General features: G+C 41.6%; 1 protein-coding gene across 1 annotated transcript in view; it reads left to right on the top strand.

The window, feature by feature from the left end:
• Positions 1-24,638, top strand: part of LOC141145315 (ubiquitin carboxyl-terminal hydrolase CYLD-like) — a gene marked incomplete in the record, with an annotated part of 61,243 nt that overhangs the window by 25,439 nt on the left and 11,166 nt on the right. The window contains 4 exon segments of the mRNA XM_073631894.1: positions 8,636-8,698; positions 11,924-12,189; positions 15,352-15,520; positions 15,617-15,758. Coding sequence (XP_073487995.1) covers positions 8,636-8,698; positions 11,924-12,189; positions 15,352-15,520; positions 15,617-15,758 — 640 coding nt within the window.

Here is a 24,638-nt window from a genome sequence, read left to right on the forward strand (position 1 = left end):
CATCGTCGGTAAACAGGCTGAGGTTGGTACACATGCAAGTCAGAAACGTGCAGAAACGGCAAGCAAAGGCATCGTCGGTAAACAGGCCAGGGTCAGTTAATTAACATGGTAGCAGGCAAATGGGGAAATGGTAGTCTGGTAATAATACAGGGAACTAATATTGGATGAATGCATGATAATTTCTGAAGCAATCTCCGATGCACAGGCCAGGTTGGGAGGGACATTGGGGACAATAATAGCTGGAATCTCTTCTTACTCCTCCTCTGCTGCATACACGGCATTTCTTTTGGCGTCTTCTTCCAGATTCTGTGGGGGGGAATGCTATAGGGAAGGTGTTGCTCGTGAAGTCTACTCACAGCATCCGAGCGAATGCTTCCTGGGGCGGGACCTTGTTGGTAAATGAGGGCAGTGACGATCGATTCAAAATACTTGAGGTAGGTGACTTGTTGGTTTTGAGTTGCTTTTTGGTAGCAGACAAACGAATTAAAAAGGGCCATGTGAAAAAGGTGAAAGGCAACTTTCTTGTACCAGTAACGGGACTTTCTGTTTGATAAGTAGGGCTGTAGCATCTGATCGTTTAAATCCACCCCCCCCCCATATACATATTGTAGTCGTGGACACATTCGGGCTTTACAACGGGGCCGCGTCTTCTTTGGATCTCCACCACGGTGTCATTGTGGATGGTAGAGAGCATGCGGACATCTTTCTTGTCCCTCCACTTCATGGCCAACACCTCCTCGTTCCTCATGAATGCCGATTCTCCCTTTCTTAATTTTTTTGCCAACAGATTTTGTGGGAATCCCTTACGTTTTTTTTTTTAAGGTACCACAGGCCGGGGTTTTTTTATTATAAAGGTGACGAAAAAGGGGCAGGCTGGTATAGTAGTTGTCGACATATAAATGGTATCCTTTGTCGAATAGGGGGTATGCCAGCTCCCAGACAATTTTCCCACTGGTTCCAATATATGTGGGGCAATCATGGAGCTGGGAATCTTTGCCTTCGTAGATCCGGAATGTGAAGACATATCCAGTGGCTCGATCGCATAATTTATTTAACTTCACCCCATACCTGGATCTCTTGCTTGGTATATACTGCTTGAAGTGCAGTCGGCCAGTGAAATGTATGAGGGACTCATCCACACAAATTTTTTGGTCTGGGATGAAAACTTCTTTGAATCGCTGGGAAAAGGAATTGATTAGGGGGCGTATCTTGAACAATTTGTCATGGTTGGGATGATCTCGGGGAGGGCACTGGGAATTGTCACTGAAGTGGAGAAAACGCATAATCATGTCGTATCTTGTCCTGGACATGACAGCGGAATATATGGGCATGTGTTGGATGGGGTGGGTGGACCAATATGCATGGGCTTCATTCTTTTTTGTAAGCCCCATATTAAAAGTTAGGCCCAAAAACATTTTAAATTCATCCAGTGTGACACATCGCCACTGGAACATGCGGGCGTAGGAAGAATTGGCAGCAATAAATTGGGATGCATATAAATTAGTTTGATCCACCATATTCTGCAGAAAATCTTGGGGGAAAAATAAAGAAAAATAATCGAATTCAGAAAAATTCGTAGTGTCGGGCTGCACACCTGGCTGTGCGGTGAAAGGGGGGATGATAGCAGGTCCTGAGTTGGCAGGCAACCATAAGGGGTTTGCCAGGGCATCGGGAAGGTAGGACTGGGGCTGGGTTCTTCGGGTTGGGCGGGTAATTCCAGTGCTTGTACTGGGCTCCTCTTCCTCTTCCTGGGGTCTGGCGTTGCTGGTGGTAATTCCAGTGCTTGTACTGGGCTCCTCTTCCTGGGGTCTGGCGCTGCTGGTGGTGGGCAGATCTCCTGATCTTGGTCCTGATCTTGGACTTGATCTCAATCTTTTGGGAGGGACGGTTTCCTCCGCGGACTCGGACTCTGATCCACTATCCTCCACTGGCTCGTATTCCGAACCAGATGATGTGAGCTCCCCGCTGCTCCCATCATCCGACATGGTAAGAATCTCATATGCCTCCTCAGGTGTGTAAAGCCTTTGGGATATTATGGCAATTCTTATTGGCGGGCCTGTGTGGTGGTACAGATGGCAGTATGGGTGGCGGTATGGGTGGTGGTGGCGGTACAGGTGGTGGTGGCGGTACCGATGGCGGCACTAGTGGCGATACTGGTAGCGGCCTGTGTGGCAGTATAGATGGTGGGCCTGATGGTGGTACCGATGGCGGTACTGGTAGCCTGTGTGGTGGTACTGATGGTGGTGGGCTGATTGACAGATGGGCTGATTGACAGGTCCTCTTTATTGGGGGGGGCCGTGTTGTGCACAGTACAGTACAAAACAGTATTGCCAGACAGACACTGATATCACTCACTGATCCCTGCTCTCTCCTCTCACGATCGGTGTGTGAGGAGAGAGCAGAGATCAGATAGTAACAGCTACTATTTGTTTACATTTGTGACAGGCTGTGATTGGACACAGCCGGTCACCTGGTAAACAGCCAATTTCATTGGCTGTTTACCGATAGGGGAAGCACTGTGTCCAAGGGACACTTGCCTTCCTCGATCACTACTCTGGATGCCTTCGGCGGCGCGCAGGGAGCGCGCCGCCGAGTTTATTGTGACAGGTGATTGGCTGTGACTTTGACACAGCCGATCACGGGGTAAACAGCCAATAGAATTGGCTGTTTACCTAGATCGGGGAAGCGCTGTGTCCGAGGGACACGCGCCGCCGCCGATCGCCGCGCTGCGCGCTCCCGCAGGCACGCGCCGGCATGTTATCCTGCTGGACGTCATATGACGTCCAGTCAGGATAACTCAACCACTTCCCGGACGTCAATATGCTATTGACCGGGCGGGAAGTGGTTAAATCTTCTGCCCTTGTTGTTTTAACTTTGGATAGTAAAACATTTTTTTTTTTTCTGCCAGTAAATACATTATACAGACCACTTCTTGTTTCTTGTCTGGAAAAAAGCCTAGGCTTAAGACATCATGCACAGCTTTCTCTAGAGAGAGAGTTTGCCAGGGAGGGGGGATGAGTCATAAGAGGGCCAATGAGAGCTGCAGAGCTGGAGGTGTGTGTCTGTGTAAATTCAGGAAGTAAACAGGCAGCTGCTTCAGCTGCCCACCGTTAAAATACATGCAGCCAGACTCAGTGGAGGGAGATTTCTGCAGCATATTTGGCAAGTACAGAATCCGTATATATAAAATAATATGCAAAGTGGTTGGAGGGAAGCTTCAGAATGGCAAATATGTTTTTATTACAAATTATGTGAGCAGACTGCAGTTCCTCTTTAAAGTTGTTTAAACAAATTTTTGACATCCCGTTTTTACAAGCTTGCTCTTTGATATTGTTTTTGTATTGCATAAAATGATGTATTAAAGTTTTGTGGATTAGCCACCAAAATGAGCAAAAGTCCAACATACAATGACTCTGCTTTCCTTCTTAACCACATAAGGACCGTAAAGAGTTACCCCCTTAATGACCAGGCCATTTTTTGTGATACGGCACTGTGTCGCTTTAACTGACAATTGTGCGGTCGTGCGACGTTGTACCCAAACAAAATTTATGTCCTTTTTTTTCCCCCCACAAATAGAGCTTTTTTTGGTGGTATTTGATCACCAATTTCTTCATCAGTTTAGACCAATATGTATTCTTCTACGTATTTTTGATTAAAAAAAAAATCGCAATAATATTAATTGGTTTGCACAAAAGTTATAGCGTCTACAAAAGCTATTTTTAGCGGGACTGCGACATTGCGGTGAACAGATTGGACACTTGACACTTTTTTGGGACCAGTGACGCTTATACAGTGATCAGTGCTATACAAATGCACAGATTACTGTATAAATGACACTGGTAGGGAAGGGATTAACACTAGTGGTGACCAAAGGGTTAAATGTGTTCTGTGGGGGGAGTGGACTGACTGGAGGAGAGAGCTCGCTGTTAGTGAACAGACGATCTCTCTCTACTCCCCTGACAGAACGGGGATCTGTTTGTTTACATTGACAGATCCCCGTTTTGCTCTCTGTGGAGCGATCGCGGGCGGCTGTCGGACATCGCGGCCCCTGGTCACACTCTCTGGCGCCGCGCAGCGGGCACACGCATGTGCCCACTGTATCTATTACACAAACTGACGTACAGTTACGGCGATTCGGGTAATAGAGCCAACCTGCCACAGTAAAATGACGGTGACTGGTCAGCAAGTGGTTAAAGAGACACTTGCACCTTGTACAAAAACATCTATATTTCTTACCTTGGATTCTGAAAAAACATTTGATAGGGTACCTGCGGACTACCGTACATAAAGTATTTTTGATTATAAAGGATTATATTCTGAACCTTCCACTCAATTGTACACATCCAGGGCTGGTGCAAGGCTTTTTGACACCCTAGACGAAACCTTATTTTGCCACCCGACCCCTTAGCTTTACCCCTGACTCCACCCCCTTTGCCTTGCTCATGTATACGGTGGAGGTGGCAGGGGTGGAGATTTTTGCGGTGCCTTTTCGCCTATTTCTTCGGCCGTGGCCCCCACCTGCGCCTCTGCACCCGGCCTGAAGACAAATGGTGGTGACACCGGCTCGTTTCCTCATATACGGGCAGCCTAGAGCAGTATACAGGCAGGCGGCCTCACCTATGTCAGCGTTGCAGAAAGCTTGCTTGGGGGTGCATGGGAAAGCAGCTGCAGGAGTCGGCCAGGTGACCCGAGGACCAGAGCAGGAACAGAAGGGCCACAGGGGCCAGGAGGAAACCAGGGCTGACCGCATTCTCAAAGACGCATCATTATGTAGATCTTGGGGAGAGTAAATCAGTGTCCCGGACACTGTGTAGGCCTCAACTGGTGCTGGGGGGGGGGGGGTCAGACTCGTCCTCCTCGGTGCTCCGCCAGGACCCTCCATACTCGGGAATACTGCAGACACTTTCATCCCAGGAGGAGGGGGAGGTGAGGATAGTCAGACACCCAGATCCGTGCAACTTCCCTTATTTTTGGGGAGACACGGAGATGGGGCCCTACAGGACTATCCATGGAGAAACAGTCTTCTTTCCTTCTCAGGCTGTCCCGCACAGCCAGCCAATGAAGAAGAAGCACCTCCGGTGCCCCCAACTGGTGTGCGCTGTAGGCTGGCGCCTAACTTGCCTATTGGTAGTGCCGGCCCTGTACACATCTTATGGATTATCAGACACATTTATAATTACTAGCAGCATTTGCCAGGGATGCCTGCTTTCTCCTTTTAATGATGGAGCCCCTGGCGATAGCACGCAGACCTAACCCATTTATATTGCTCACCGATCTCACAATATTGGATTGTTAACTAAGCCTGCTACTTTCTTGCGTGTAGTGCAGGAGGTGATTCATTTGTTTTGAAAAGTGTCTTATAACGTGAACACTACAAAATCTCCAGTCTTACCTGTTGGGGTGGACAGTTCTACACAATCATGTTTGGGCATTAAAGTGACACTAAAGGTTCATGTGTGTTTGTTAAAAAAAAAAAAAAAAAACATATCATACTTACCTCCACTGTCGATTGGATAGATTGATAGCAGTGCAGCCATTGGCTCCCGCTGCTGTCTATCAAATCCAATGACGCGAGCTCTGGGGGCGGGGCAGAGTCCTGCATTCGGCGTTCATAGCTGAACACTGGAATGCTGGACTCGGGAGCGCTCCCGAAAGGTAACCCCCCGGGAGATCGCTTCTCCCAGGGGGTTATCTGATGTGGGGAGGAGCTGAGAGAGCCGCCGAGGAACCCCAGAAGAGCAGGCTTGGGACCACTCTGTGCAAAATGACCACAGGACATGGTTCCAGTAATCCACTAATCCTTAGTCTGCTTGTCTTCAGCAAACTGTTTGTGGGCTTTCTTGTGCATCATCTTTAGAAGAGGCTTCCTTCTGGGACAACAGCCATGGAAACCAATTTGATGCAGAGTGTGGCGTATGGTCTGAGCACTGACAGGCTGACCCCCCACCCCGTTTTTTTTAAAAAGTATTTTAGAAGTGTATTACAAGCATTTTACAGCTTCAAGCGTTTTTGTTTAGCCAGTAGAAAGCACTAGGGGGTTGAGAGCTGCTATTTGAGCATTTTACAAGTGTTTTCTGCTTGTCAGGCATTTCTATTGAAGTCTATGGGGCCAAAAAACCCTTTTAAACTTCCAAAACGAAGGTCATGTACTTTTTTTAGCTTCAGGCAACAGAACGCTTATATGTGAACAGGTCCATTGAAATTAATGGAATTTTGCTTGTTGGGAATTTTTGGAGCTTCAGAGCTGAGCGTTTACAAGCTTATTACAGAATTTCCAGATTGATACTATATCTTATCCTTTAACTAAGGAGTACATTTCCTGGTTCCATAAAATCTACCAGAAAAGAACTCAGATGGCAGCAGTGTGGTCAAGTGGGACATATATTTCATATCCTTTGGAATTGTAAAAACATAAGAAGTTTCTGGCAGTCCGTGTTTAAATTTATTATCTGCAATTGCCGGAATTCTTACAACACCCACTCCACAACTAGCAATATTAAGTATTACTAATTTTAACTTCCCTTTAACCTATATTTTGTTTCTGAAAGATGAATTATTGCTAATAGGTGGAGACAAACGTTGGCTCCTAATATTTCTGAAATAATTCATAAAATTATTATACAATGTTTCTATGAGTCATTCCTAGCCTATAAAGAACATGGAGCTGGTAGCTTTCATTTCAAATAAAATGTGTGGTTACAAATGTTTGAAGTAGCTGGAGTACAGTAAGGCCCCTTTCACACTGCCTTGAAAGTCGCACGATTTTTCAGAAGCGATTTAGACGCAATTTTGACGTGATTTCAGGGAATGCCCGTGTAAACTTGAGGTTTATGGACCTCAACTCGCATCAAAGTTGGACCAAAGTAGGGACTACTTTTGAAGTCGGTGCGACTTGAACAGATATGAATGGTACGCATTGCAAATCATGGGGTACGATTGTCATGCGAATTTGCAGTCCCACGTCACAGGACAAGTCACACAAGTGTGAAAGGGGCCTAAACGGTGTGATACTGTGTTTGACACCTTACCTTTTTATTAACCGTTGACTTCTAGTGCATGTTATGTCTTATGTTTCGTACATAATTTTTGTTATTCTAAAATTTTAATTCATGATCTCCATTGTCTATATGTGGGCTTTGGGAAAATTGTTCAGATCTTTTACTATTTTATTACAGGTACTTTTTATAGCTTTGATAGAGATGGGAAGGCCTGGGAAAAAAATGGAAAAATCGGGGGGGGAGTGTGGAATATGGTTTTTTACAATGATAAATAATATATCATGACATGGTATCCAAACTATAGAACATGAAGACCCTAAAAGATTTGAGACTTTATGTGACGTTGTATGTTATTGCAAGTTCTGTCAGCTGAAGACAAGCAAATCCTGGAATACAGTTCAAGTAACACTGTACTTCTCAATGCAATTCTCATACAAGAGAAATATGCATTTCTGCCACTAGGGGGGCACTGCAGGTAAAGGCTCCAGTTTAGTTTTCTTGTGGGCTCCATCTTGAACCTCCTACAGTTGGGTTATTGGTGGGATGCAGTAGATGCTGGTTTGGCCTCTCAGGTCTTAATTGATGGGTAACAGGGGGAATTTGACAAATTTAGTGCATATTTTTTAACCTTTGAATAATTCCTATTAAAGGTCTACACCATCACAGCATAATAGTCTGCTCAGTAAATTGTTTTTTCTTTTTCCTCTGCTTAGTAAAATGGTGAGACCAACCAACATTATTTCCCAAATGCTACAAGGATGATAAAACACATCCTGGCATGTCAGATGTGCCCTAATGACATAAAAAATACTTTATGGGGTGAAATGATGAGGACCATAATGAAAGTGCAAGTAGCTTTTCCCTCGAGTTCGCATTCCAGAAATACACTCTTTCTGCTGATTCTGGCTCATCACAAAGTGTTTCTTCACCAGCAGCATCTTCGAATAAAGAAGTGTTACAAACCACAGCCTCCCAAAAATACACAATACCTTAATTTTATAGAAACAATGACACCTGAAAATCGGGAGAACGTTCATATAGGTGAAATGTTCTTAACATATACTGTACAGTCCTTGTTATTTCATTTGTAATAAAAAAAATGAAATTTTAAAAAGCAAGTTTAGTATATTTACTGAATAAGCTGTACTTTTATTTTTAAGTATAATACTTATTCATACAGGGCATTCACCTTCCCAGTGTAACAATTATTTCCAATTACATATTCTAAGCACCGAAAATGTATACAGTGCTTTACATATACAGTATATTGTACATTTTTACCAGTCCCTGCCCTCAAGGAGCTTACAATCTATGGCCCCTAGCTCACATTTATACATACACATACTTAAGTAGGTCAATTTAGATAGGATGTGATATGGAGTATTTTCTATGCAATTAAAAATGTAAATTGGATTGCATGTTTTACCTTATGGAGATGTATGTACCTGAGCAATAATAAAAATTATTGGAAAATAAATTCCCTTTTAAACAGCATGACCTGCCATTCCTAGCTGCAGCAGATTGCAGCATAATTTTGTTTTCATCCTGTGGGCTTCCTTTCCATTCTGTTCATTGTATATAGGCATTTGTTATACATTGTCTGATGGTGTTGTTTTTTTTTTTATTCTTTATTTCAGCAATGCTACCAGATGAAGAAAGAAAAAGGAAGCGATCTGCTCCAGAGGAGAACACATTACATGGTAATGTAATTTAGTAAAGACAATATGGCTCTAATTTTAGCCTCACATACAGTAAATACAATGGCTGGGGTCACAAAGGCCTAACATGAGCTTTGGGTCGCAACTATATGCAGCACATGCATGGAAGCTGCTGATTAAGCCTTCCTCCTCCGTTTTCTTTCCTAAAAATTGAATTAACATTAGTATATATAATAAGGTCTGAGTAGTAGTAGGCAGGAGTTCCATAAAGTCTGGGAATCATCGAAAGTTCAAGGCAGATGGATAGATATAGATGTATATTAGAGCTGCACGATTCTGGCCAAAATGAGAATCACAATTTTTTTTGCTTAGATTAACCCTTTTATGACTAAGCCTATTTTTGAAATGTGGTGTTTACAAGTTAAAATTCGTATTTTTTGCTAGAAAATTACTTAGAACCCCCAAACATTATATATATTTTTTTAGCAGAGAATCTAGAGAATAAAATGGAGATTGTTGCAATATTTTATATCACACGGTATTTGTGTAGCGGTGTTTTAAACGCAATTTTTTGGAAAAGGGACACTTTCATGAATTTTAAAAAATCCAAACAGTAAAGTTACCCCGATTTTTTTTTTTTTTTTTTTTTTTTTTTTTTTTGTATAATGTGAAAGATGATGTTACGCCGAGTAAATAGATACCAAACATGTCACCCTTTATAATTGCACGCACTCGTGGAATGGCGACAAACTATGGTACCTATGAATTTCCATAGGCGATGTTTTAAATTTTTTTTACGGTTACCAGGTTACAGAGGAGGTCTAGGGCTAGAATTATTGCTCTCGCTCTGAAGATCGCGGCGATATCTCACATGTGTGATTTGAACACCGTTTACATATGCGGGCGCGACTTCCGTATGCGTTTTCTTCGCTGCGCGAGCTCGCGGGGACGGGGGCGCTTTAAAAAAAATTTTTTATTTATTTATTTTTTTATACGTGTAAATTGCGTTTAAAAAAACTTTTTTTTTTTTTTTTTTTTTTATTGCTGTCACAAGGAATGTAAACATCCCTTGTGACAGTAATAGGTGGTGACAGGTACTCTTTATGGAGGGATCGGGGGTCTAAAAGACCCCCGATCCCTCCTTTGCACTTCACAGTATTCAGATCGCCGAAAACGGCGATTCTGAATACTGTATTTTTTTTAAATTCGGCGCCATTGGCAGCCGAGTAAACGGGAAGTGACGTCATGATAGTGACGTCATGATGTCGCTTCCGCGTTTACATTCAGAAGGCTGGAACGAAGCCGCCCACAGCTTCGTTCCAGCCCGCCTCCAGCCGCCGAAGGCGGCCGATTGGACACCGGGCTTCCCGATCGCACGGGAGGCCCGGTAAGAGCGGCGGAAGGGGGGATGTCCCCTCCCGCTCCTCCGGTATAACAGCCGAGCGGCTTTTAGCCGCATTGGTTGTTATACTCGGATAGCCAATCGCCCGCTCTAAACAACGGTACCGGGATGATGCCTGCAGCTGCGGGCACCATCCCGGTATAACCCCCGAAAGCCGAGTACGCAGATGTGCGTACGGTCGGCGGGAGGGGGATAAAGATCACATCTTTCACATTACTAACTTTACTGGTTTAGTTTTTTATTAATTCATTAAAGTGTCATTTTTTTCCCCAAAAAATTGCATTTGAAAGAAAAAAAAAAAAAAAAAAATATATATATATATATATATATATATATATATATATATATATATATATATATATATATATATATATATATATATATATATATATATATATATATATATATATATATATTTTTTTTTTATATATATATATATATATATATATAAATATTATTATAATAATAATGTGTGTAAGTTGGGGTTCTAAGTAATTTTCTAGCAAAAACTATTTTAACTTGGAAACCAACAAATGTCAGAAAAAGTTTAAGTGGTTAAACTTTCCTCATTTACACACCAAAGTGTATTCCCTTTGATACAAATGGACATATATAAAGGACAAATAGTTATAATGTTTATACCTAGTTCCACTGCTAAAGAATGTTGTGATATGACAGACTTCCCATTTTGTTTTTAATTTTTTTCTCCTTCTTTAATGGTTGTTGGCTTCAGCAGAGCAGAGAGAATTCTCTGCATAGAAAGAATCGGGAAATACTTTGTCAAGATCGCAAGGGGGAAAAAAATTGCGATAACGATTAATCGTGCAGCTCTAATATGTATGATAGATAGATGTCAAGTTGAGCAACTGTAAATTTATTCTTTAAATCTCCTTTATAACAACAAAAGGAGAATGGACAAATTGAACATTTTTATATGTGCCTATAAATCTGCTGGGAGGATTGGTAGATTTACTCTGCTCATACATGTAACTGGCATTATATGCGGATTAATGCCCTTTACGGTCCTTGCACATGATACTCATATATGAATGCCAGATCTTGCAGTAAATTCCTGCACAAAAAAAGTGAGTATGGGCCATATAGCGGACATGTATATGCGCTTAAAAATTCTAGCTCCCAGAATGCTATATTTGAGATAATATGGTAAAGTACATGCATACTCGTGTAAAAAAAAAAAAAAATCAATGGAAAATTGATTGACTAAATCAATGGACTGCATTCAGATCAGTATAATCAAAAGAGCTTGGAAAAAACCCCAAAAATGTGGTGATTTTGGCACCAGTGTGCAAGAGTATTTGCAAATGAATGAATGTATAAATAGAAAAGTACCATTGTACTTTGTTTAAAAGTGGGAATTAAGATATATACAATGTATATAAACACTGTGCCCTAAGGTCTGTTTTTTTGACAGCAGCAGCTATGACAGCTGTTTTATTTACACAGCAATTCTCAGCTGTCACTTGGATGAATGGAAATTGCTGGCAAATGCGGGGGTTGGGGGAGCGGCAGCGGGGCTGAAGGAATACACAAGCAGCATGTCCAGTGTCCACAACTGGTTAATAACACTTGCAAAAGCTGAAAACCTGAGCAATCTCTTCACTTTATTAAAACTGGATTATTAGTTACCTTGCTAAGTAGTACAAAGAAGGATGTATGTGAATAATATGCCTTTCAGAAAAAACACACGCACTCTGGGAGTAATTACCAAAATCATACAGGATACACTTAACTAAACTGTATGTGTGCAGACAGGCCTATTTAATAAAGCAGTTGGGTCTATGATCAATGCAGAATTCATGGTTTTGGAAGAGCTTTATAATATTTACAGCATTGATGTTTAACAGCCGAAGAGGATGAACCACAACCATTGAACAATCCTCTTGAAGTGGAAGACCAACAAGTATGTAACCATCCGACAGAAGACCACCACCCCCCATCCAGTCTGTACCATCCTCCTGGAAATGGTAGCCTGTTGTCTCAAACAGAATCTATAAGGCATGGTTTGGAACTCAATTCCATGGTTGAGGTGAACGATCCCCCCATATATGGAGTGATCCGATGGATAGGACACACCCCGGACTCTCCCGAAACCATTGCTGGCCTTGAAATGGTAATCTTGCCTTTTGTAATATTTTGTGTATTATTCCTAAAAAGTGTTAAAATAGTTTTGCATGTACTAAAGATGAATATATAAATTTGTGCCACGCTGTATATGCCTCAAACAAATCTGATATAATATCCAGTGCTCAAGAGGCAAAATCCACAATCTAAAGTGCAAGTGCTAATCAAAAAATACCTACATATTAATACATGATTGTAAACCAAAAATAAATGAATACATCTGGTGTAAATATCATAAATAATACAGTCCAAATAAAATTGATATAGTATCCAGTGCTCCAAAGCAAAATCCACAGTGACTTGTGACAGCACTTCACAGATGGAAATTCAGTGACTTTCAGTGATTGCACAATTCCACACACGTGGGATTGTATCTGGTGTCAACAGTTGAAAGAAATTTAGACATCTCCTTACACCTGTGTAATGTTCTTTTGAATTCATAGTAGCTCGCAAGATTTTTCAATTTATTAAGTTTTGCATGTACTGCCAAGCTAGTTGATAAAAAAAGCTATTCTTAATCAGACCAATTTTTTTCATGGCCCTGAAAGACTGATTTAAAAAAAAAGTCAATTTTTCAGACTGCAACCTCATAAAAAAACAAAAGATTTTTTAAGCTGAAAAAAATGAATCACACATGCTTTAGCTTTGTTGTAGATATCAATAATCCAATTCAATATTCTATTGGTGACTAGATTACAACATCTGTTGGCATTGTTGGGTAGATTTTGCTGTAGGCGGCTAATTGGTCAATGCACAGTGGACTGACATATTCTGTCAAACAGCTGACCTAGAATATGCTGTAAGAGGATGACAGATCTTCACCTGCACGTGGTGTTCATGTTGTACTCCTTTCGTGCCGGTTCACACAGGGGCGACTTGTCAGGCGACCTAGCCGCCTGACAAGTCGCCTCCCGTTCTGTACAATGGAACCGTTCTAATAGGAGCGACGCAAGTCGCTCCGACTTAGAAAAAGGTTCCTGTACTACTTTGGGGGCGACTTGAGGCGACGTGCATAGACTTCTATACAGAAGTCGTTTTGCAAGTCGCCGTGGAAGTCGTGTGTAGGTCGTCTCGGTGAGGCGACCTGCAAGTCGCGCCGCCCCTGTGTGAACCGGGGCTTACATTCATCTGCACATAGTCCAGAACTTTGGATTGGTTACCAAATAGCTCCAACATTTAAAGCAGAAGTAATTCCATCCATTGAAAATGTTTGAATTCTTAAAGTGTTACTAAACCCACAACAGTAACATCAGTCTGTGTATGCAGTAAATCATGCTTGTTATACTTGTTATACTCACTGTGGATCCTAATGGGTTAATCCTTTGCATTGTGTATAAAAGGCAGTTAGATCTTGTATGCACAGATCCTCCTCTTCTTCCACTGAAACCAGAACAGGTCTGGATAAGATAGAGTTACAGCAGTCAGGCTGCACATTCTCAGGTTGGTGTGTATTGCTAAAGAGTTTTTTTTTCTTGGGAGGGTGCATGTGATCAGCACTGTCCAGAGGGTCAAGGGTTCTGGATTCTGATAGGACGTCAGCAGCGAATGCGGTTTGAAGGTCCGACATACCATGCCGGATCTTCAGAGCTGCTGCCGGAACCGAGGGCTCCCGTGCACATGCGCGGGAGTGACGTCATTGCGGCTCCAACCACTCACAGCGCCTCAGCCCGCGATCCCGGAAGAAGAGAAGATGTCAGCCCTCTCAGCGGACTTAGGTATTTAGCCGTTTATATTTACTAAAATAATTGCATTTCCATGTTCTGTGTAGTGTAGGAGATCAGATATAGTGAATGCAGGGTCCTGGGTTTAGTAACATACCAAAATAGTTTTCTGCAGTGTCTTTATTTACATTCTACCCACTAGCACATGCACAGAGTATGCTACATTCAAGGCATGCCTCTGGTGATAATGGCCAGTGTGCTTATGTCAACTCTCAGATGAACTTTCATGCCCTAAGATCACTGGGGCTATAGCTGGTCATGAGTGCAGCACCATAGCATCTGCAGATTTAAATAGAGGCTAAAACTGAACCAACCTTGGTGGACAGGAGAGTTTAATTTGCCTTTTTCTCAAAAGGTGAATCTTACAAAGCTCCCACACTCTGTGACCGACACAGCCAGGTATGTCTCCACCAACCAATGGCAACTAAAGATCAAAGATCATTCATTGCTGTAGTGTGCCATCATCACATCTGTATATAGAAATTAAGTGTAAATGTGGAGGGAACTTTAAGGCGCACACACACAAGAATGAACTTGTTTCCAAACCGCAATACAATGTGGTAAAAACACCTTTTGTTAAAGAACACTTATTGAGGGCCCGTTCACACTAGGAACTGCAATTTCATTCATTTTTAATGGGCTGAAATTGCACTGCACCAAAGGTTGTGTATGCTCTACTGTTTGAAATGCACTGCAACCTGCTCACATAGTACTTTTGCACCATACGATCCGGTGTGGGAAAATGCACTGCATTTGCAACCTGCATTTAAGGTGTTGTTAATTTTGCACTGACACCCACTGTAGATCGCAAGGGCAGTGTGATTGGAATGCGGTACAGCATTCTAGTGTGAACTGGCCCTAAAAGCTGGTTTCAGTGTTTAAATAAAGTTTGCAGATCGTATACAATATTTTTTGCTGCATGGAAATAATTTTATTCTTGTGTGCCTTGAAAGTCCCCTCCACACTTCACACTTTACAGTTGTTACTTTCTATATATGTCTCCACCAACCACAAAAAGCAATCATCTACTCTCTCATCCGTTAGGGGGCCTGTGGGCGTGTAACTAAGTATATTATGAATTTGCTGTTGTCAGCCAGTCAATCATATCTTTTTCTGTTTTAATGCCATGCATTAAAATCAAACTTTTTTTGAACTGAGCGATTTGTTCACTTTGGTTCTATAGTGATGTGTTGATAACCCCACACAGGCAGCCCTCTGAATGCACCGAAAGTAATTCCTTACCCCATCTTATAGTTATGGTTGAATTTGTTAAAGCATGTTTGTATGGCAAGCCTTTTTCTTGCTATAGTAAAATATAGTGATATATACTTATGGTGCCTCTTTCTGTGCAACTACTAACTAACATAAGGTTTGTACCTTTCGTAATAGAATGTGGAACAGATTTTTTGTTTTTTTTATTGTTTTGATAGGAAGAAGAGCTCCCCTCTGCCTACACTGATGGAATTTACAGAGGAGCAAGATATTTTCACTGTGGACCCAACAAAGCCTTGTTTGTGAAACTGCGAAACTGCCGCCCAGACTCTCGTTTCTATTCATTGCATGGTCCATCCAATCCGATCCTTAGATGTAACTCTATTGGTAAGTATTGCAGGCTTTAGTTGGTTTTAGGATTTAGAATTTTGAATGACAAAGTTTACAGATTTTTCAAACTTCTGGCATCTATCTGCATTACAGCATTCCAAGAGTACAGTAGCGAATGTGTTGAGGAGAACACTCCACCTGCAGCAGACAAAGAAGGATTAGAACGTATGATTGGCTGGAAAAAGGGGATACAAGGACATTGCAACTCCTGTTATTTGGATGCAACATTATTCTGGTAAAAAAAAACATTGTTCTGAAATTCCTTGGAATCTGTGATATAAAAATAACGTTTTCATAACACCAAAAAGTAGTACAGTTCATGGTCTATAGTTAAGTACTGCCACCTGCTAACACAAGAATGATTACTACAGGCCTTTGTAGGTCGGTTTTGCAGCCCATTTTTTAAAGCAAATGTAATGCTTGTAAAGGATCTGTTATATTATTTACCCTTCTCTGATGTGCGCTTACCAAATGAACACTTACTAGAGGATGGAGCTATATAAGAAGCTGGCGCCTTGTGCTGACTTCCACTGGCTCTTTTGCTAGTGTCCCTCTGCTCTGACTTGTAGTGTAATGCCCTGTACAAACAATCGGACATTCCGACAACAAAATCCATGGATTTTTTCAGACGGATGTTGGCTCAAACTTGTCTTGCATACACACGGTCACACAAAGTTGTCGGAAAGTCCGATCGTTCTGAACGCGGTGACGTAAAACGCGTACGTTGGGACTATAAACGGGGCAGCAGCCAATAGCTTTCGTTTTTAATTTATTCTGAGCATGCGTGGCACTTTGTGCGTCGGATTTGTGCACACACAATCGGAATTTCCGACAACGGATTTTGTTGTCGGAAAATTTTATAGCAAGCTTTCAAACTCTGTGTGTCAGAAATTCCTATGGAAAATGTGTGATGGAGCCCACACACGGTCGGAATTTCCGACAACAAGGTCCTATCACACATTTTCCATCGGAAAATCCAACCATGTGTACAGGGCATAACTCTTAGGTGTACTGCTTTTTGCATTCTGTATTACTGTAGAGGTATGTCAGATTTTGCACATATAATTGTGCCAGTTATGTCACTAAGGGGTTGATTTACTAAAGGCAAATAGACTGTGTGCTTTGCAAAGTGCAGCAAATAAGCAGAAGCTCTGCTGACTACCATCATCCAATCATGTGCAAGCAAAAATGCTGTTTTTTTTTTTTTTTTTCCAATTTTTATTTTCCCTGCAAGTGATTTTGGTATTCTTTGCAAAGTAAAGCTTTTCCTAAACTACTAAGCTCTGGAGCAACTTTGCAAAGTGCAGTCTATTTGCCCTTTAGTAAATTAAACCCTAAGCCACAAATAAAATTAATTGAGTATATAGGCAAAGTATGTGTGTCAATTTTTTTTTTTTTATGGTTGTTGAATATTTAGTTCTGAGATTCTCAATGCTGTTCTATTTATGTATGTTACTGTCATTTGGATTCCCTTGTTGCCCTGACTTCCCTTTGTGTCATGACTCTGCCTGGACTGACCAATGCTCAACTTTTGCCTAAATGCTGCCTTACCCTGACCACAGCTTTCTTACAAAGTTAATACTGTATACCCACTTGCTTATTGACTTAATGCTATCAATCCTCTACCAGCACGCCAGCTGTCAGTATGAGAGCAAAGCATCAGTAGAGCAAGTTTCTTTGCTTGATTTCCTGGTGAAGACTTAACGCTTGCATTTATTTTTTGCACCTCAGGTGATCCCACACTTCCCTCTTGTGGCAAAGCAGATTAACAGTCACCCCAGACAAAACTGAACTGGCCCTTTGGCAATAGGCTGTTCTAACACTGTACGTTTTTGTTTTCATATGCTAATTCGGGGATTGAGGGGTCATGATGGCTGACAGGCCATATAGCTGCCAAGTAACTGCTCTGTATATTTCAATGTGTACTCTGTGTCTTGCCTCTTCTACACATAGGGTCTGATACACTAGAATGCAAAGTAAGATAAATGAACACAGATTGACTTTACTTTTTAGTATAATACAATCAGTGGCTTCATAAAGAGTGTCGTCAACACTGTTTAGAATCTCGTTGCACCTCCATATCACAAATGCCGATGCTTGCTGCAGATTCATGTACCAGTTAGGAACTGGTACATGATTTTGTCACACTAAGTCCACAATGTCCATACTGATAAAATCACAGACACGGTATTGCTAACATCCTTTCACCTTCCCCAGTCACTGCTTCCCTCACACAGACATGTGCAGCGGCCAGATTTTGTTGTGGGATTGGCAGAACCTGATGGGGAAAACTAGTTCCCACTCAGGACCACCTACCTTATGATTGAGAGTGGAAGACAGTGGGCGGATTCCATAGCTGCGTTTTGGACTGAATAGCAGCTATGGAGTCTAGACAAAAAACTGAAAAACTGGACCCTCAAGATGCTGCCCCTCAATGAAAATATTATCAAAATCCAAAATTAAAGAAAAAGTGAAAGGGGGGAAAAACTGAGCCAGTATTCCCCATAAATAGAGGTGGGCGCTATCGGCAAAAAGCATATAACTACAACTGAGCGATAAAAAACAGATTTATGGTCACTCCTTCCTCAAACAAATATCAAAAAGAAAAGAAAATTGTATTCAACTCGCTGAGCTAAATAGGGAAAAAGTTTATTGATTGCAAAAACATTAAGTGTGTATGTATATACAGTATATCACAAAAGTGAGTACACCCCTCACATTTTTGTAAATATTTTATTATATCTTTTGATGTAACAACACTGAAGAAATTACACTTTGCCACAATGTAAAGTAGTGAGTGTACAGCTTGTATAACAGTGTAAATTTGCTGTCCCCTCAAAATAACTCAACACACAGCCATTAATGTCTAAACCGCTGGCAACAAAAGTGAGTACACCCCTAAGTGAAAATGTCCAAATTGGGCCCAATATTTTGTGTGGCCACCATTATTTTCCAGCACTGCCTTAACCCTCTTGGGCATGGAGTTCACCAGAGCTTCACAGGTTGCCACTGGAGTCCTCTTCCACTCCTCCATGATGACATCACAGAGCTGGTAGATGTTAGAGACCTTGCGCTCCTCCACCTTCCGTTTTGAAAATGCCCCACAGATGCTCAATAGGGTTTATGTCTGGAGACCTGCTTGGCCAGTCCATCACCTTTACCCTCAGCTTCTTTAGCAAGGCAGTGGTTGTCTTCGAGGTGTGTTTGGGATTGTTATCATGTTGGAATACTGCTCTGCGTCCCAGTCTACGAAAGGAGTAGATCATGCTCTGCTTCAGTATGTCACAATACATGTTGGCATTCATGGCTCCCCAGAGCCGGTGTCTTGCCGAGAAAGTTCCCTCGGCGGATAAGTTCCCCCCCTGTACTGCGCAGCGCCTGCGCAGTACGAACTACTGTCAGCCGCCGGAGATAGCCGAAGCTCAAACGCTTCAATCAGCTGTACACGGCGCCTGCGCCCTAGGTCCAGGTTCTTTCCCCACCATCCAAGTGGACCTAGAGGGGGAATCTAAAAGAGCCGAGCGAAGCGAGGCCGTGCCCGAAGCATGGCGAGCGAAGCGTGGCGAGCGAAGCGAGCCCTCTTACAGGCGCCATGTACAGCTGATTTTCAGCTATTCCGCTTCGGCTATTTCCGCCGGATCCTGCGCCTGCGCAGTAGAGGGGGGAACTTATCCGCTGAGGGGAACTTTCTCGGCAGAACACCGGCACACGCTTGACATCATCTGAACCAAATAAGTTTATCTTGGTCTCATCAAACCACATTCTAATAATTCATGTCCTTAGTCTGCTTGTCTTAAGCAAACTGTTTGCGGGCTTTCTTGTGCTTCATCTTTAGAAGAGGCTTCCTTCTGGGACGGCAGCTATGCAGACCAATTTGATGCAGTGTGTGGCGTATGGTCTAAGCACTGACAGGCTGACCCCCCACCGCTTCAACCTCTGCAGCAATGCTGGCAGCACTCATATATGTTTATTTCCCAAAGAAAACATCTGGATATGACACTGAGCACGTGCACTCAACTCCTTTGGTCGACCATAGCAAGGCCTGTTCTGCGTGAAACCTGTCCTGTTAAACCGCTGTATGGTCTTGGCCACCATGCTGCAGCTCAGTTTCAGGGTCTTGGCAATCTTCTAACCTAGGCATCTTTATGTAGAGCAACAATTCTTTTTTTCAGATCCTCATAGAGTTCTTTGCCATGAGGTGCCATGTTGAACTTCCAGTGACCAGTATGAGAGAGTGAGAGCGATAACACCAAACTTAACACACCTGCTCCCCATTCACACCTGAGACCTTGTAACACTAACGAATTACATGACACCAGGGAGGGAAAATGGCTAATTGGGCCCAATTGGGACATTTTCACTTAGGGCTGTACTCTTGTTGCCAGCAGTTTAGACATTAATGGCCGTGTGTTGAGTTATTATATTTACAAAAATGTGAGGGGTGTAATCACTCTTGTGACATACGGTGTGTGTGTGTGTGTATATATATATATATATATATATATATATATATATATATATATATATATATATATATATATATATATATATATATATATATATATATATATATATATATATATATATATTTATTTACCACATCTCACAAACACACTCATACTATTAAAAATCAAACATCCACCTCCCTCACAATCTGGCTATATTAGCCAGTGATATACATATACATATGGCTGGTTGAGAATATATCTGGTTTTAATCTCTCAGTTGTAGCAATGGAGTCTACTCATCGTCATTTACCGTAATCACATTGAAAAGAAAATCTGAGAACTGACCCCTGACATGAACCACCTCCATCCCTAAATAGCAGAGAAACGGACATCGCCCCTGGGACTTTAAATGAGATGTTCATGGGTGATCAAAAGGGTGAACAAGTATAGAAGTAAAAATGATTTATTGAAAATAACAACATCATCCAATATAAGACATGAGCATGGGTGAACAGATTCATAAAACAGCAACATTGCAATGTAATCCTAAAACATTGCCACAATATAATAGTAATACATGTGATACAGATATGCATGGTACATCTCTAACCCGACGCGTTTCGCGAGCTTTCCTCGCTTCATCAGGGGCTGATGTGCATATCTGCTGTCTGTAAAAACAGATAAAGTATATATTAGAGTATTGGTTATGATTGGACAAAAGCAAGAAGCCTGAACCGATCATCCCATACTTACTTGTCAGACAAAGGCTACAGAGACTGTTATTTTCAATAAATCATTTTTACTTCTATACTTGTTCACCCTTTTGATCACCATGAACATCTCATTTAAAGTCCCAGGAGCGATGTCCATTTCTTTACTGTAATCACAAGGCAGGCGGACCTGATGGGGAACTAGTGTTTTGCTGACTTTAATGGCTTTGTTGTTGAAACACATGACCTAGAAGACAGGGTTTAACAAACTCTGTTATCCCTAAAGCATATTTCTCATGGTACTCTGTGGAAAGAATTATGTATTTTCTCCAGTCTTGCCTGGATCAGCATTTGGTTCTGAGTACTCTCAAGGGTCAAATTGTGTTCCATTCAAAGACTGCTTACCTCTAGTAAAAAACGTCGCTCATGCTCTCCTCTGTATGTCCCCCAGTGATGCCATCGGATCTTAACCTGGTTCTGTTGATCCTTCAAAAAACTCTGTTTAAACCTATTAGAGACATTCTTCTGTCCACCTCAACTCACAAGGTTGCCATCCTTGTTGCCATCACCTCTGCAAGGCAAGTTTTTATGTTGGTGTCCTTAACTTGTAAAGAACCTTTTCTTGTGCTACACAAAGACACAAGATTGCCTTGAGGCATCAGGCCTCTTTTCTTCCCAAGGCAGTTTGTTACTTTCACTTTAACCAGGACTTGGGTCTCATATCTCTCTGTCCTGCTCGGAAACCCCTTCAGGAGATTTCCCTCCCTTGTCTGGATGTGGTACATGCTGTTTCTGTCTCAGCTACAGCTTTTTTTAGAGGTTCCACTATCTCTTGGTTATTAAGCCTATAAACTGAATGCACACTGGACGTTTTTACAGCTGCTGTTTTTGGCTTCAGATGTTTTTTTCTGCAGCCAATAAACTCCCCAAAATGTTAACCTATGTGTCCATGCACACATAGGCTGTTATCAGCAGTTTTTGGCAGGGGTGTTTTCTGGCTGGAAAAAAAACCCCAGAACTAGTGGGTTTTGAGAAGAGTTTTTCAGCTGTAAAAAGCTCTGACTCTGAAAAAAGCTACAAAACGCGGCTCTTCAGCGTTTTTATCAGCATTCTTGAGCCATAAGCTTTTGTAGGAGTTCAAGTTTGTTAATAAAACGATACTGCAAAAACACTGGAAAACTCATTCTACAGCTTTCTACAGCTAACACTACTGGCTTTTTTATAACGTCCAGTCTGCAAGAGGCCTAAAGAATATGTACACCCAACATTTTATATTACTGATATGTGCCTGCTTTACCATGTGCTTGTATGAGAAATCTTTCTGTTCTCTTTGAATTGCTTCCTTTGTGTGATATCCCTGTTGTTCCTGCCAGTCCCTCTGCTTTCCTATCAATAACTGACAACACTAAGCAGGAGAACACACCGTGGTCAGTTCTCTAGTTGTGCTGGGAGCTCTGCCTGCTCTGCTGCAATGATCAGACTTGTCGTGACATGCCCCCTGCACAGCCTTTCACTGGGAAGATCAGTGTGTTGCTGTTTCTCATTCATCAGCTCTTATGCAGCTGAGAACAGAGGGAATGTGATCACTTATATAAAAGGGGAAAAAAGGCATTTGTAATGTTTTTTTATATCTATATACAAAATGTTTTGCTTTTTTTTTTTTTAAACTGAATGGGTTGTTTTACAAGGTGAGGGTTTACAATCACTTTAAAGCCCCACTCTGGGCTAAAACTACATTTTTTTACTACACCTCAATCCCACCCACTTCTAACCTATGCTGACGGTCTTTGTACCAACTTGCCTTATGAAGCCAGCAATGTTCACCCCATTCAGGTCCCTGACTGCCTCCAGTTCTAGTGTCGGCAAATGCTAATTCAGCACTGCATTGCCGCCCTGAGACCCCCTGACATGGCTAAAAGCTCATGAGGTCCAATTGAAAAACATTTTTTGTGAAAATGTATTTACGCTTTAATGAAGGATTCAGAAAAAAGATTTTTGACTTGCTGCAGTAATATCCTTTTTTTGGAGTTTAGGGACACAAGTCCCATCCTCTGTGCTTATGGTTTACCCCTAATATTGCATTTCCACAAAACTGGAGCATGATGGGAGTGGGAGGGGTTTTACTTGTCTTTCTCACAGCTTTGTTTGATTGTATCCAATCCTCCTGTAGGCAGTAGCATAACCCAGTGTTTCAGAATTGCTTCTACCTTGTTTCCCTTAAAGAGGAGCGCCACCTTAAAAAAAAAATTATTAAAAGCCAGCAGCTACAAATACTGCAGCTGCTGACTTTTAAAAAATTGACACTTACCCGTCCAAGGTGCCCGGGATGTCGGCAGCAGATGACGAGCAATCGCTCGGTTCCCGGCTGCCCCCGCCGCCATCCTCGGTCAGGGAATCGGGAAGTGAAGCGATGCGCGAGTCGCTGCGCGTCTTCACTGGTCCCCGTTGTGTTGTGTGAACTGTGTGTTTCCCAGAACACAACGGGGGGGGGAGCGGCATCTGCAGCTAGCTATTCCCGGAAGTGGGTGCAAATACCTGTATCATACAGGTATCTGCACCCCCCTCCCCCCTGAAAGGTGCCAATTGTGGCACCGGAGGGGGGGAGGAATCCGATAAACGGAAGTTCCACTTTAGGGTGGAGCTCCGCTTTAATGAACTTCAAGAAAAGGATTTTAGTTTCCTATAATTTCAGCCCTTGTGCACTGACAACTAACAAATCTGAAGACTTTCTAAACTTCTCACATTAAAAAATTATTTCTTTCTGCTTAATCTCTTGAGCGTTTGAGCTAAAAGTACAAACCCACTAAATATATTGTATGTAATTTGTTGGAAGTTTAGCACTAACTTTGCCTCTAGTTGATGCTATTAAAGGCTATGTTAGAGCTTTAAAAAACACAGGGTCTATAAGGCTGGTCATAAATGGCTCTAATTTTGGTCATTCAGCCTGCAAAAGACAGAGAAAATCACTTAAAAAAAAAAGAAGTGTATCGAGAATAAAAAACTTCCGTGAACTGTGTAAAAAGGAAGTGGTGGTGGTGGGGTCTGCAGATAGTTTTAGTAGTGTTAATACCCTACTGAGCAAAGAGGGCATAGGAATATCAGAATTACTTTACCCACTTTAGCTCTCACCTGTACAACTTCATACCAATTTTTAAAATTGTGATATGGACCTGTATATTTTGCAATAATTTTGTCATAACATAAGATAGCAAAGCTTTTTTTTGACAAAGCTTTCTTTTGGTGATATTGATTTTATTTCAAAATTGATTTTATTTTCAATGCCGTCTTTACACAAAATGTCATAAGAAAAACTAAAAAAAATCACTTTTTCTTCTACTGTTGTTTCTGATCAGTGTTTAAAAATATTGTCACTGTAGACGCTACAAAACAAAGTATTTTGTTTCAGATATCTATCCTTACACCTTCTCTTCCTCCTACAAGTTTTTGGCTGATTTTATTATTATTATTATTATTATTATTATTATTTTAGCATTTAAAAAAGCATTTACATTACAAAATGCACAGAATTTTTTTAATTTATTAATGTTAATAGTTATGTAATGCTTTGCACCGTAATTTTAACTTTTAGTGTAATTTTTAATAATTATAGAATATAATTTATAATTTATACATTTTTAATTGAAGGTTGTTTTAACTGACATCTTATGCAGATCAAAGGTAACCCTTTTGATCTTCATAAGAATAAAGAAAAGGTATTTAATCAATAATGTTACATTGTATTTCCCTGTTCTGAACCTGAACAGTGTTTACAAAGACTCTGTTTACAAGCTCTGTGTTTGCTTAGCAGAGGTTGCAGCCACTGCTGTGTTAGAGAACAGGTCCCAGCTGTCAAAATGAATTGCTGTTAAAAGGTGGCAGGTTTGGAGCAGCGCAAAAACAGCAAGCCAACTAGCACTTTCAAACCCCTAAATTTGCTCTTGTGACAACTGTACTTTA

This window comes from Aquarana catesbeiana, linkage group LG01, assembly GCF_042186555.1.
Source record: "Aquarana catesbeiana isolate 2022-GZ linkage group LG01, ASM4218655v1, whole genome shotgun sequence".
In the NCBI taxonomy this organism is placed as follows: domain Eukaryota; kingdom Metazoa; phylum Chordata; class Amphibia; order Anura; family Ranidae; genus Aquarana; species Aquarana catesbeiana.